Here is a 13,734-nt window from a genome sequence, read left to right on the forward strand (position 1 = left end):
CAGCTCCTCGGGGGTGCGGGTCTCACGTTCACCGCAGCAGCAGCACCACCTGCAGCAGCAGCACAGGGACCCCCTGCACCCCGCCATCTCCCTCCTTCACTGCCACTCCGGAACCCTCCACCGACCCCCTCCCACCCAGAATCCGCGCCTCACGTGACTGGCCCCGACAGTGTCACGTGGCCCTCTCGAGCTTGGGACCGAGACAGGGAGTGGCTGCAGACGGGTGGGGCGAGGGCCCGCGTCACATGACGGTGGAGGGACCACTTCCAAAGAGACCTCTGGGCGCGGCCATATTGGGGATGGAGCTTCCGGTCTCCCGCACGGATGTTTTCCGCCCTCTCGTCCCGCCTCCCTCTGCACTGCAACCTGACACCTGCGCCGCGCCCCGCCCCCCGCGCGCCCCGCCCGTCCTCCGGCGCTCACACAGTGGTCACGCAGCTGCGGCGGGTGCGAGGGCTCAGTCACCCGCCAAGGGAGGGTGAGTGGAAGCGAGGCGTGGGGTCGCCAGGGAGGGATATCCGGGAAGTGGGGACCACCCACCGAGGGGCGGGGAGCGAAGGAGGCCCGCCCGACCCGGCCCTCGAGGCGGTGGGCTCCTGCTCTTCGGCGCACGCCCCCCGGGGGACCTCTGTAACCTCCAAAGGCTGCGAACCTCAGTGACTTCCAACCCTGAAACGAAGACTCCCTTGCAGTCTCCGACCTGGACGGAGGGACCCCGGGGAAGAGGCGGCCCTGAGACGGGGGGTGGTGACCCAGACCCTGGGTCCGCGTCCCCGCCCCCACCATGACCCAGTGACCCGGTGACTCGATTCGCGGTTTTGGAAGCCACCCGGGTGCCGGTGGCGTTTTTCCGGCTTCCAACCTTTTAAACCTGCCTCCCAGCTGAGCACCTGTGGGCCGCTGACACTGCCGTCTGTGGTGCCCACTGCGTCGGGCTGCGCACAGGTGTCCACCCCTGGCCCTTCTGGGAGCGATGGGTTTTGCATTCGCGCACTGCGCGGTGCTTGGCACAGATTAAGCGAGTGGCCAGTAAATGGCAGAGGGTTATTTTGAGAAGAGAGTGACGGCGCCGGACCTGTTGGCGCTGAGTGCTGGCTTTTATCATCGTGGGGATGCCATAGGCAGGATATTGGGCTCTCGTCTCAGGGCACTGGGGTGGGGGTGGGGTAGGAGAGGAGACAAAACCGTGAAGCCACAATTACAGCCCTGTGTTGGGTGCTATGGGAGTCCAGCTTAAAATGGGTAAGTAGTGCTGGGAGGTAGAAGGTTGAAAGAAGGCACATGCCTGGCACGTTCTAGGAATGCTGCAAGTCTTTATTAAAGAAATGAAAGAGCGGGTAGTTCGTGGGTGGTTCTGCTTCCTGCCCCCTCTCCTGGTTTTGTTCCAGCAGACCGTTAATGAGCCACTCTCATGAGTTCAGGAGGAAGGCCAGCTAGGCTCATCTTGACATTCTTCCCTCCTTCACTCACGTTGGCCATTCCTGCCGAGAACCTCGAGTTATAGGATCAAAATGGGCATCCCTAGGGAGAAAAATCATCGGTATGAGTGTTTTTACTCTGGTCCTGACTCCTTGACTTTGGACGTGCAAACTTGTGTGCACTTGTGTGTGTTTCGGGGGAGAGGAGCAGTGGATTTCATCAATTTCTCAGGAGTCTAGAGCCCCCAAATAGTTAAGAACACTGGCTTGGCAGTGGATGATCCCTGAAAGGAATGAACTTGGCCTGGTTGTTCCTCTGATGACCCCAAGTCACCACACATTGGATTTTCGCTACCAAAAGTGTGTGTTTGCACATTGCTGTGCAAGAGTAGCCTTCTGTTTTGTTTTTAAGAATTTGTCTTATTTTCCCCACCAAACCAGCCAATGACGCCGTGCCCTCTGTTGGCCTGCCTGTGGTTGCCAAGGCTCAGGGCTTCCTATATGGTTGCCGTGCAGTCACTATAATTACTTTAACTGACTTCAGTGGTGTGTGTAAGGAGGACAGCCTGGAAGGCAGACACAGACGGGACAGCTTTTGTTCTGAGTTGAACATAAATTCATGCCCTTACTGAATTTGGGTCTGTTTCCTTGTGGAACCCACTCAATGTCAAGTTCTAAGCCATGACGCATCTTTTTTTGGAGAAGCGTGAACTCAGGAGAAATCTGGCTGCCTTGTCATGCCCGCACCCTTCCATCCTGCAAGCACACAAACCGTTCCAAGTAACAGGAGGTATTCCAGGCAGGGCCAGGCTGAGCTCTGCCTTCTTGGGAGAGTGATCCAGTGACCCTGATCGTCTGTTGGTCTCATATCCAGCAACCCCTGCAGCCTCCAGTCAACATCCCCCTCCTTCCAGCTTCTGCTGCTAGAGCCCCAGCTCGCTTGCGCGCTCGCTCGCGCGCGCTCTCTCTCTCTCTCTCTCTCTCTCCTAGAAGCCCTGCCCCCGCCCCCTTGCGCAGGGCCCCAGCTCTAGCTCTGGGCTCTTCCCTTGTCACACCTCCCTCCGCCCAGACAAACACACTGGCTGGGGGAAGGTTCCTCCTGTTTCGTCCCCACCCACTCTGGGTCTGAGCTGGCGGAGATGGACCATCCAACACCCAAGGTCCTCCTAGCCAGGCCCCGCTGCCCCTCCCTACGAATGTGGGCTTTGGAGGCCAGCAGTGGGAGGTTCTCAGTGCCACCCTCCATCAGGTAGCTGTCACCGAGGATCCACGGGCTGAAAGAGCGTGTTTCTGTGCCGGGTGGGGGCTGGTTTATTTAGAGCCAGGCAGCTGTGGAGGGCAAAGCTTTGAGTGAAGCAGTATAGACAGTCATAGCTGTGGTGTGTGCAGCCCTTGGGTGGGGGCACCGTCACCCTTACCCTCACCAGCCTTCTTCCCGCGTGGAAATGCGGCATCTCTCACTTGACCCTGCCACTCCGGGTCCTGGCTGCCTGCCCTCTGACGCTCCTGCCCTCCACCCCGTGCAGCAGGAACCCGGCCATGGTGAACGAACCCAGAGGGGATGGTGTCCCCACGTCCCGCTCGGAGGGCAGCAGCAGTGGCAGCGAGAGCTCCAAAGATAGTTCGAGATGTTCCACGCCGGGGCTGGACCCCGAGCGCCACGACAGACTCAGGGAGAAGATGAGGCGGAGGATGGAATCTGGTGACAAGTGGTTCTCCCTAGAATTCTTCCCTCCTCGGACCGCTCAGGGAGCCGTCAATCTCATCTCGAGGTGCGCTGATGTCCTTAGGAAATAGGGTCCGAATGAGGGGGGTGGGGGAGGGAAACCGGCAGCCTGGGGCAGGGCCACACTTTGACCCGGCAGAAGAAGGCCGCCAGAGGGGGTGGAAAAGAGCGGGCGGGGGGTGGGGGGGGGAGATCATCTGAGTGGCAGCTTCTCGGCTGTCAATAAAAGTCCCTGCAAGCAACTTGGAATTTTTAGAGTCACACACTGCACGCAACGGGTTAAAAATGTTCATTCTCTCAGACCGCATTCTTTGGTGGAACTTGGGGCTGGTGCACAAATACAGTTTAGGAAGTCATAAAGCAGCGGCTTGGAGAACATTTTCCACAAGTTAGGAATTTGACTTAGGCCTCTTGAAATCTAGAAATGCGAAATGAGTTACGTTAGCACGTTATGAATTGCAGTTCCTTTTTAAAGACAGAAAGCGTCTGCTTTTTACCATTTGTATCTTCCATGTGTCGCTCTCACGGTTTTGAGGTTTAAAGGCACAAGGATGTTTAAATACCCTGTTACAGCTCGTGCACACGTGCACACCTGTGGCTCTTCGGGAACCGTGGCCTTGTTCCATAAGGCCGCTGGCTGCTGCACCGCAGCCGGAGGCAGCATGAAAGAAACCTGTGTCTGCCGACCCTCTTTTCTCCCCGTTCCTAGAGTGAGCCTCTGTTTGCCACTCTGAGAGTTCCCCAAACCTCTGACCATCGAAGTGTCTTAGCTCACCCGAGATAACGAGCGTGCAAACACTTTGAAAAGGCTGATGTCCTGCTCTCACACGAAAGGGTTTCGCTGTTGCTCATCAGTTATCTCTACAGTCGTCATCATCATCATCGAAGCTCACACTGCCTGAGTGCTCGGTGTATACCAAGCACTTTTCTTTTTTTTTTTTAATTTTTTTTTCCCAACGTTTATTTATTTTTGGGACAGAGAGAGACAGAGCATGAATGGGGGAGGGGCAGAGAGAGAGGGAGACACAGAATCGGAAACAGGCTCCAGGCTCCGAGCCATTAGCCCAGAGCCCGACGCGGGGCTCGAACTCACGGACCGCGAGATCGTGACCTGGCTGAAGTCGGACGCTTAACCGACTGCGCCACCCAGGCGCCCCACCAAGCACTTTTCTAAGAGCTGTGGAACTGTCTATGGTAGTACTTCCGTAGTGTTGTCACGAAGTAGGTACCGTTCTTCGCACGTTTTTGCAGTGAAGAAACTGGGGCTCAGACAGATCAAGTAATTTTCCCGAGATCACACAGCTAATAAGCAGCAAAGCCAGCAGGAGACGAATGGAGGTGGCCCGATTACCACCTGCGTGTGATGGTTCCCTGACCCCTGGGCCCCAAGGGAAGGTGGTGAAGGGTAGTGTGCTCTCAGGAGCCCCTCTTCAGAAAGAAATTCCATACAGGTTTGATCGGATGGGGGCAGGTGGCCCCCTCTTCATAGATGTGACCTGGCACCCGGCAGGGGATCCCGGCTCAGACAAGGAGACCTCCTCCATGGTGATCGCCAGCACCGCCGTGAACTACTGTGGCCTGGAGACCATCCTGCACATGACCTGCTGCTGTCAGAGCCGGGAACAGATCACAGGCTATCTGCACAAGGCCAAGCGGCTGGGCCTGAAGAACATCTTGGCGTTGAGGGGAGGTGTGGAGCCCGCACTCTGCTATCTGGGATCTCACTTCCTCGAAGGCCTCTTCTGTCCCTGGAGCGGTCCTTTACTTTTCTCCGGGTCCCACACTGGGCGCGCTCAGTCCCCTCCCTGCCAGTAGTGTCCACGGGCACTGTGGGTAGTGAGCACTGTGGGTACCACACACATGGAGCCACTTCTTGACCTCCTGACCCCGGCGTAGTTCAGGCAGGAATGCGGCCAGCGCCTGATAACCCTCTGCCCTGGCTGCACACAGCTTCATCGATCGCTGGCTGTACCCAGCCCTGGGCCCAATCAAAGAGCGTGGTTCTGGCATTAATCCCAGGGGTGAGACCGTCGCTGGTGCCTCTAGTACCTGTTGTCCCACCCACGTGTGAGAAGGAGGAGCCGGACGGGTGGGATTCTGTGGCCTCGTGCCCTCCACAAGAACTCACTTGAGTAGACATTCTCCCGGGAGGCAAGAGGTCCAAAAGGGCGGGAGAGTAAGCAGTAGGGTTGGGTGAGGGTGCCTGAACACAGCCAGATCTGGGTAGGGAAGGGCTCTCCGACGCCCCAGGCTAACTGAGGAGGCGCAGCTGCCCCCTGGTTAGCCCTGCCGGCGCACTGCCCGCAGAGTTGGTGCTCGGTAAGCGTTTGGCAGGATGGCCACGGTCTTCCTGGCCACCATTTGCCAAGGGCCACGCTGGGAGGAAGGAACACGCACCCTGGAGGAAATCAAGGCTCTACCTCTGAGGAGCTGACAACCCAGGTGGGGGGTGGGGAGAAGGAACAAAAAGGCTGTCTGGAGGGTGGGTGACACCCAGTGACTGTGACCTCTGCCACCCCTGCAGACCCCGTGGGTGACCAGTGGGAAGAGGAGGAAGGAGGCTTCAGCTATGCTGCAGACTTGGTGAGGCACATCCGAAACGAGTTTGGAGACTACTTTGACGTCTGTGTGGCAGGTGAGTGGCTGGGCCTTCCCAGTGCATGGGGACAGGGGAGGGAAGGAATGACGCACCCAGAGGGCACAGAATGCCCACCAGCACTCAGTTCAGGACCCGATATCCCAGGGTGCCGTGGGCCGGAGCCTGTGCCAGGTGAGGGGGGCTCAGGGGTGCATCACACAATGCCCTTGCTCTCATTGTCTTGCCCCACCCTTTGAATTTTTACTCCTCTGCCTTTTTGCACTCTTACCTTGCTTCCTAGCCCTATTCTTCTTCTTTAAACAAAAAGAATATTTATTAAGACGGTGGCGGGGGGGGTAAGGAATCTCAGAACCCCAGTCGGGAAATGGCATCTGACCTCACTAGGCCCCGGCTCAGAAAGCAGTCAGAAACCAAGGCCTCCCTCGTTCTGTCTGGAGCCACAGAGTACCCCCCCCACCGACCCCGACCCCCTCTCTGCCTCCCACCGCACATTTGCTCCATGCTTCCGATAGATCGGATAGGTCTGCTTTTACACACACTGACCAGCTGCCAGCTGCTAAGTGTACATGATCACATCCAGCCAATAGTCCAGACTGACCGACAGGTCTCAGTATCGGTTCTGAATTCTCAGGAGAGAGCATTGGATCAGCTCAGCGTCCGTTCTGTGGGCTACAGCCAAGAGGCAAGGCTCACTTGCTGGAGATGGCCTTCCCTCTTACCCCCGCTTACTGGGATGGGGCCTCAGCTTCTCAAGCCAGGGCTTGGGTATGGTGAAGCAGATGTGCCAGGGATACGAGAAGTCCAGGGATTGCTTTGACACATCATTTAGCGTGACAACTTTTCTGAAAAAATTTTTGGGAAAATCATATCATTTTTATATTAAAACAAACATAGCCACATTCTGGAAGTAGCATGTCAAAGTGACGTGATTTTTAAAAAATAAGCCACGTGGCTTCAAGGTAGCTAGTTGTTGCCTATGGCTTTGGGTTTAGTCCCAGGCCCCAATGTACGTATCCACTTTTCTTTTTTTTTTTTTTTTTTAATATTTATTTATTTTTGAGACAGAGAGAGACAGAGCATGAACGGGGGAGGGGCAGAGAGAGAGGGAGACACAGAACCGGAAACAGGCTCCAGGCTCCGAGCCATCCTCCCAGAGCCTGACGCGGGGCTCGAACTCCCGGACCGCGAGATCGTGACCTGGCTGAAGTCGGTCGCTTAACCGACTGCGCCACCCAGGCGCCCCCGTATCCACTTTTCACAGTCAACAGGCGTGTTTAGGTGAGTGCAGGAGGCCCTGATGAGGAGTCAGGCACATGGCGGGCATTGCCACCTGTTCAAGTGTTAGCTGCCCACACTGGCCACCCTTGGGTCAGTTAATTGAGGAACATGCACATGTGCAGTAGGCATTACGTGCATGGAGACCGGCTGAGCCGTGAGCTTGCAGGTGCCGAGGGGTCTGGTGCTTCGCCTGTCATAAAGTGGGCGAGAAGGCTGATCCTAGGGTTGGAAAACAGCAGATTGGGGCTGTGACAGAAAATACAGTAAATGGAGCAAAATCTAAATGTAAGTATGTGCTGTGTTTGCTGATACTGATGATTTATAGCTCTAGTCTCAGCTGCGAAAATCTCCTTGATTTTGAAATTCCTGCTGGAAGAATAGCTTGTTATTGAAAGTGAAATTGTGGTGCTCAGTCCCTCCCATGTTTCACCCCTTGAAACAAGAGTTTTTATCTTCCCTTTTGACTTGCAGTTTCTTCAGAACAAAACTGCCTTTATCACAGCAAAGCAGGCTCGCTCTCCGCAGCCTGGCTCAGGATCCTGCCCAGGGCTGAGGCTGAGGAAGCCAGCACTCCCGATAGCTTCTTTTTTTTTTTTTTTTTTTTTTAAGATTTAACATATTTTTAATTTTTTTTTAATTTATTTTTGAGAGAGAGAGAGAGAGAGAGAGCATGAGCAGGGGAGGGGCAGAGAGGGAGAGAGAGAAAGAATCTCAAGCAGGCTCCGGACTGTCAGTGCAGAGACTGACACTAGGGTCCAGCTCAGAAGCCTTAAGATCACGACCCGAGCCGAAATCAAAAGTCGGACACTTAACCGACCAAGCCACCCAAGCACCCCTCACCAGGACATAATTCAACTTTGGTGATACCTGGGGCTCATCATCAAGAAGACAGAGGGGAAGCAAAAAAAAAAAAAAAGAAAAATTTAATAAAAATATAAGAAGACCAGAGTCAAGAGTATGCATGTAGTTTCTAACCAGATTCTGCTTCCAGAAGCTGTGCACCCACGGGCAGGGCATTCTTCTGTGAGCAACTTTTCACTGGACAGTCCCCGATGATATTTGTATTCGTTTCCTCTGGCTTGATCCCTGTTAGAGATCTGGGAGTTCATTATACTGTTTTCATTACTTGGGAGTAGTAAGTTTTCAAACTTCTGTAATAAAAAGTTGAAAATGGGGGCACCTGGGTAGCTCTGTCTGTTGAGCATCCGACTCTTGGTTTTGGCTCAGGTCATGATCCCAGGGGTCGTGGGATTGAGCCCCGTGTCATGCTCTGTGCTGAGCATGCTTGAGGTTCTCTCTGTCTCTGTCTCCCTCTCTCTGTCTGTCTCTGTCTGTCTCTGTCTCCTCCTCTCCCTCTCCCTCTGCCCCCTCCGCTGTAGCTTCATCAAGGCCTACCGTCATCGTTTGCAGGCAGGGCTGCTCAGGGAAGCAGTCAGTTTCCAGAGCTAGGGAGGAGCCTAGGTGACATGTAGTCCCACCTCCCGAATCCCATCCTCAGGCTCCCCGGCAGCCCCAGTGCTTCACCCTCCAGGAGCTTGTTACCTGTTGGGGCTGCTCGCTGGGACCGATCCTGGCTCTGTCATCAGAAGCAACAGACTATGACTGATAAGGAACTTGATGCAGGTGAATCCCTTCTCCCCGTATGACAGACCATTGGGCTTTTGGTGGTAGTTACGGAATTCTGTCCATTCTTTCCTTCAGGTGGAACATCTCCACTTTAGTCAAGGCTTCCCTCTGTGTGCATGGTTTCGAACTTTCAGTCTCTTAGATCCCTGAATAATTTTGATGTTCAGTTAATCCACTGCCCAGACCCCAGATGCTGCCTGACCCGTGCTGAATGTGGTACTTCCTCTTTTCTGTGGCCACAAAGTGCAGGCCTGGTTTGCCTGGCTGGTTGCAAGGGACGTGAGGCAGGTCAGGGAGCCGTCCCCCACAATTCTTTGGCGGGTGGCCATAGGCTGCCTCTCACCGAGGGTCATGTCCAGAGTGAGAGGCACATCACTGCGAGCCCAGCCACCCACTGTTTCGGCCCGTTCGTGCTGCAGTATTGCAGGGGACGAGTCCAGAACCCCCGAGGCAGAGAACTCTGGGTTCCCAGCTTTCTGGTCTCCTCATCATTCACCTTGAGCAGGTGGGAGCCAGCCTCTCCCAACTGTCATCCCTATCGGCAGGTTACCCCAAAGGCCACCCCGACGCAGGGAGCTTTGAGGCCGACCTGAAGTACTTGAAGGAGAAGGTATCCGCAGGAGCCGACTTCATCATCACCCAGCTTTTCTTTGAGGCTGACACATTCTTCCACTTTGTTAAGGCTTGCAGCGAGATAGGCATTACCTGCCCCATCCTCCCCGGAATCTTTCCTATCCAGGTGAGGGTCCCAGGAGGGCTGTCCTAGCATAGGCCAGGGCCCTGGGGTGAAATTGAAATGCCAAGTTCCTGGTAACGTGCTTTGATGCTCATTGGATTTCCCTTCCGACAGATGCTCCAATCCTTGGAAAATGCCACCCCATTTTGATTACCTCGGCTCCCACCCTCCCAGACAGCAACAGGGGCTGTTGGAGGGGCCTGCTGACAAGTGTCACTAAAGGGGATTATCACTGCCATTATAAATCTTGGTTAAGTCAATGTTTCCCAAACTTGGCCGTCATCAGAATCATCTGAAAAGCTTTTTCAAAATGTAGGTTTCCAAATCCCATGCCTAGAGGTTCTGATTTAATAGATCTGAGGTAGGGCCTGGGGACTTTCACGTTACTTAAGTTTTACAGGCCGTGCTGATGATCAGTGTGGCTTGGGAACCACTGGCCTTGATGCCCACTATGTTATCAGTAAAGACAACTAGGGGCGGAAGGGCTGGCTCAGACCGAGGGCAGGAATGCCGTGGGCAGCCGGTATGCTCTGTGGAGTGGAAGAAGCAGGACAAGGCGAGGGCACGTGTACAGTCTGGTCTGACCTCCCGGAGTCCCTCTGTGCCACGCGACAGTTGGCCAGGAGGCCTGGCAGGGATGGGGAGGGCAGTAAGTATTTTGGGGGAAGAGACGGGCTAGGAGATGGCACCCAGAGTCCCCTGTGTCTCGGGCAGGGCTACCACTCCCTTCGGCAGCTTGTGAAACTGTCCAAGCTGGAGGTACCGCAGCAGATCAAGGACGTGATCGAGCCAATCAAAGACAATGACGCTGCCATCCGCAACTATGGCATCGAGCAGGCTGTGAGCCTGTGCCAGGAGCTTCTGACCAGTGGCTTGGTGCCAGGCCTTCACTTCTACACCCTCAACCGCGAGATGGCCACCACAGAGGTGCTGAAGCGCCTGGGCATGTGGATTGAGGACCCCAGGTGAAGCCGGCGGCCCCGAATTCAGGCCTAGGAGCCACAGAGGAAGGTCGGGTGGGCAGAGAAGTCAGTAACCACAGAATGAGCATGCCCTAGTGGTGCTGGCCGCCACAGCCGTCCAGAGGGAGGTCTCCCCTGGCTAGCGGTACACTTAGGGTTCCGCCTCAGGGGGAAGTCCATGCACAGAGTGAGAGCAGAGGTCCTCCATCCGGCTCAGTGGTGCGCCCCTCTTTCCTGCGTCCTCTGGCCAGTTGCTCATTCGTTCTGTCTCCATTCTCCCCCAGGCGTCCCCTGCCCTGGGCCGTCAGTGCCCACCCCAAGCGCCGGGAGGAGGACGTGCGTCCCATCTTCTGGGCCTCCAGACCAAAGAGTTACATCTACCGCACCCAGGAGTGGGATGAGTTCCCCAACGGCCGCTGGTGAGCACCTGCTGGGGACCCCGTAGCAAGTGCGAGTGTGTCCTGTTTCTTGGGAGGGAGCTGAAGGGAGTTTGCCTGCTTCTCTGCATGCTTTTTGGGGAGCAGTCAGGGACAGGATCCGCAAGAATGCCCCCGGGTGGGTGGGGGCGCCTGTCCCTCCATCAGGAGCCCCGGGTCAGGAGTGTGCCTTGCCCTCCGGGTGCCTCCCTGGCCAGGGGCAATTCCTCCTCTCCAGCCTTCGGGGAGCTGAAGGACTACTACCTCTTCTACCTGACGAGCAAGTCCCCGAGGGAGGAGCTGCTGAAGATGTGGGGGGAGGAGCTGACCGGGGAAGAAAGCGTCTTTGAAGTCTTTGCCTGCTACCTCTCGGGAGAGCCCAACCAGAATGGCTATAAGGTGAGGGCCGCGGGGGCCCTGTTAGGTCCCCTGCCCTGTCTCCCTGTGGGCCAGGCCTCGGGGCTGGGACTCATGCCGCCCCCCGTTTACCTAAGCCTCACCTCTCTCTGGACACGGCACCTCAGCAAAGGGAAGGGTGAGCTGGGAAGTCCCCGCCTGGGGTGCCTGGTGACCGGCGGAGCCCGCAAGAGGGAGGAAGCCGGGCTGCCGGGCGTGATGCCGCCCCAGCCTGGCCCGCCCTCTCTCCCAGGTGACTTGCCTGCCCTGGAATGACGAGCCCTTGGCGGCCGAGACCAGCCTGATGAAGGAGGAGCTGCTTCGAGTGAACCGGCAGGGCATCCTCACCATCAACTCCCAGCCCAACATCAACGGGAAGCCATCCTCTGACCCCATTGTGGGCTGGGGCCCCAGTGGGGGCTATGTCTTCCAGAAGGTGTGGCAGGGACACATGGGGCTTCCCCACCCCGGCCGGCACCCAGGGGTTCCCCAGAGAGGAGGACAGAGAAGCCTTCCTCTCTGGGGTCTCTTTATTCTGAGAGGTAGAGCGGATAGGAGCTCATGCTCTATGTCAGGCAGACCTGGGCAGGTGGGTCGCGTGACCGCTCTGAGCCTCAACTGCCTCTTCTGCAAAATGGGGATAGATCCCGTCACGTTCTGGGGCGGAAACGTGACAACACATGGGAAATGCTTAGCACGTGGGAAGAACGCGGGAAGCGTTCACGAAACGGAACTGTTACTGGTCTCCTGAGTTCGCACCTTTCTCTAGAAAGGGGTGCTAGAGGTAAAATTACATTGTAAACTAAAGCCCGTGGGCTCTGGAATTTCAGAGACGTGGATTTGGGTACCAGGTCTGCTGCACCTTCCGTGCGGCCAAGTTGCTCAACGTCTCTGAACCTAGTTTCCCCACGTGAGAAATGGGGACAATAGTGCCCCCGCTCAACCCCTGACAGGCAGCTGGGGTTCCAGAAGCCCTTGCCATCAGTGTTACCGTGAAGGGAGCGGGGAGGCTGGGATGAGTCAGGCCTCTCTCCCATGTCTCAGCTCGTCAGACTGGGCCTCCCGTCCGTTTTCGGAGATGGCTTCCCCGTGGAACCTTCCCTAGTGGCGAGAGGGGGGCAGGTGTCCCTCAGACCTGTCCAGACCGAAACACCTCACATACCTGCTCCTGTCCCCCTTGCCTGGATTCATGATGCGATCCGCACGGCCACGCTAGTCCCAGTGCCTCAAGTCCTGCCACACGTGTGGGAGGGGGCGCCTCCCTGGGACGGTCTGGAGGGCCAGCGCCCGGTGTCGCGGAGCACGTGGTGTGCTCAGCAGCACACGGAGCAGGGTCATGCGAGGCCCGGGGCTGATGTGGCGGTGCCCGCCCCTCTCCCGCAGGCCTACTTGGAGTTCTTTACTTCCCGTGAGACGGTGGGGGCGCTTCTGCAGGTGCTGAAGAAGTACGAGCTCCGGGTTAATTACCACATCGTGGATGTGAAGGTAGGCCGGCTTCCGGGGTGTCGACAGCGCTCAGCAGGCCCAGACACCCAGGGCTGAAGGCACCACGCTTACTCCTCCACTCAGCGAGCACCGAGCGCCGAGCCCTGGCCAGGCACGGAGGAAACGGATACACACGTACACAGAGCCAGGCCCCTGCCCTCGGCTCAGAGCGCCCCCAGCCTAGTGAGGGGGCCCAGTCAGTGGGTAATTACAAATGCAGCTGCACTTTTAACAATAAAGTTCAGTATGGGATGCTGGGACCCAGGGGAGGGACGTCTGACCTGGGAGGTCAGGGAAGGCTTAGAGGGGTCCCGTGTGGCTGGCTGGACTCTTTGAGGACAAGGGCAAGGACCTCACGGGGAAAGGGCAGAGGGTGTGCGAAGGCATTGTCTGCACAGCCCGTGGGGACACCGAGGAGTGGGCTCAGAGTCAGGCTAAATATCGACTGTCCGGTCTGGAAGCTGGGTTTTCCCCTAAACACAGGAAGGAGCCTTTCCCAGCAGCGGTCGCTTGGCTCCGTGTTTTGTCGTAGGCAAGTCAGGGCGGACGGTGGTGCGAATGGTAGGGCCAAGGAAGACTAGAGTCAGAGGCCCCTGTGGTAGTCCGGTGGCAAAGACAGGCTGGGCTGGGCAGCCACGAGGGGACGGATTGCAGTAAGCCGGCAGGAGCCACCGGATGTGGGGGATGGGACTTGGGGGGAGTGGAGCTTGGAGGCCGGGAGGAGGAAGGAAGCAGCCTGTGGCCTCTCACAGAGTGGCAGAGCTGGGAGGGGCAGGTGGAGGGAATGGAACAGAGCGCACTCCCCGTGGGTTGGGTGAGCTGGGTTCGCAGGCACTGGAAGGTCTGCAGGTGTCTGTGCCCAGGTCTGTTCTGACCCCCTCCCCCAACCCCACCCCCCATCCCCATCAGGGTGAAAACATCACCAATGCCCCCGAGCTGCAGCCCAATGCAGTCACTTGGGGCATCTTCCCTGGGCGAGAAATCATCCAGCCTACAGTGGTGGATCCTGTCAGCTTCATGTTCTGGAAGGTAAGGATGCTGGGAGCGGGCCTGCCCTGCCCACCTTGCAAACCTTAGGCTGGCAGTGGCAGC

The 13,734-nt window shown here is 56.9% G+C and overlaps 2 protein-coding genes and 1 long non-coding RNA gene across 11 annotated transcripts in view; 1 reads left to right on the forward strand and 2 right to left on the reverse strand.

Moving 5' to 3' along the window:
• Positions 1-311, reverse strand: part of CLCN6 (chloride voltage-gated channel 6) — a 32,796-nt gene extending 32,485 nt beyond the window's left edge. For all 3 annotated transcript variants that reach the window (XR_007154546.1, XM_047869376.1, XM_047869377.1), the window contains exon 1: positions 1-311. Coding sequence is in view for 2 of the 3 variants with exons in the window: in XM_047869376.1 (XP_047725332.1) it covers positions 1-87 (87 nt within the window). In the remaining variant the exon portion in view is untranslated.
• Positions 263-13,734, forward strand: part of MTHFR (methylenetetrahydrofolate reductase) — a 16,869-nt gene continuing 3,397 nt past the window's right edge. The window contains exons 1-11 of one of the 7 annotated variants that reach the window (XM_047869378.1): positions 263-478; positions 2,945-3,190; positions 4,596-4,834; positions 5,669-5,779; positions 9,193-9,386; positions 10,098-10,348; positions 10,630-10,764; positions 10,980-11,160; positions 11,411-11,593; positions 12,541-12,642; positions 13,552-13,671. In XM_047869378.1, the coding sequence (XP_047725334.1) occupies positions 300-478; positions 2,945-3,190; positions 4,596-4,834; positions 5,669-5,779; positions 9,193-9,386; positions 10,098-10,348; positions 10,630-10,764; positions 10,980-11,160; positions 11,411-11,593; positions 12,541-12,642; positions 13,552-13,671 (1,941 nt within the window). In that variant the 5' untranslated portion in view covers positions 263-299. Of the gene's footprint in view, positions 479-1,515; positions 2,668-2,845; positions 3,191-4,595; positions 4,835-5,668; positions 5,780-9,192; positions 9,387-10,097; positions 10,349-10,629; positions 10,765-10,979; positions 11,161-11,410; positions 11,594-12,540; positions 12,643-13,551; positions 13,672-13,734 lie in introns of those variants that run through there. The other 6 variants (XM_047869380.1, XM_047869385.1, XM_047869381.1 and 3 more) reach the window with 6 other exon arrangements.
• On the reverse strand, positions 7,028-8,649 carry LOC125171999 (uncharacterized). Its single transcript, XR_007154547.1, has 3 exons — positions 8,564-8,649; positions 7,997-8,107; positions 7,028-7,240 (listed from the first exon to the last, which is right to left on the reverse strand). It is a non-coding gene; the product is annotated as an uncharacterized LOC125171999 (long non-coding RNA).

The sequence above is a fragment of the Prionailurus viverrinus genome, chromosome C1, assembly GCF_022837055.1.
Source record: "Prionailurus viverrinus isolate Anna chromosome C1, UM_Priviv_1.0, whole genome shotgun sequence".
NCBI classification, from domain to species: Eukaryota; Metazoa; Chordata; class Mammalia; order Carnivora; family Felidae; genus Prionailurus; species Prionailurus viverrinus.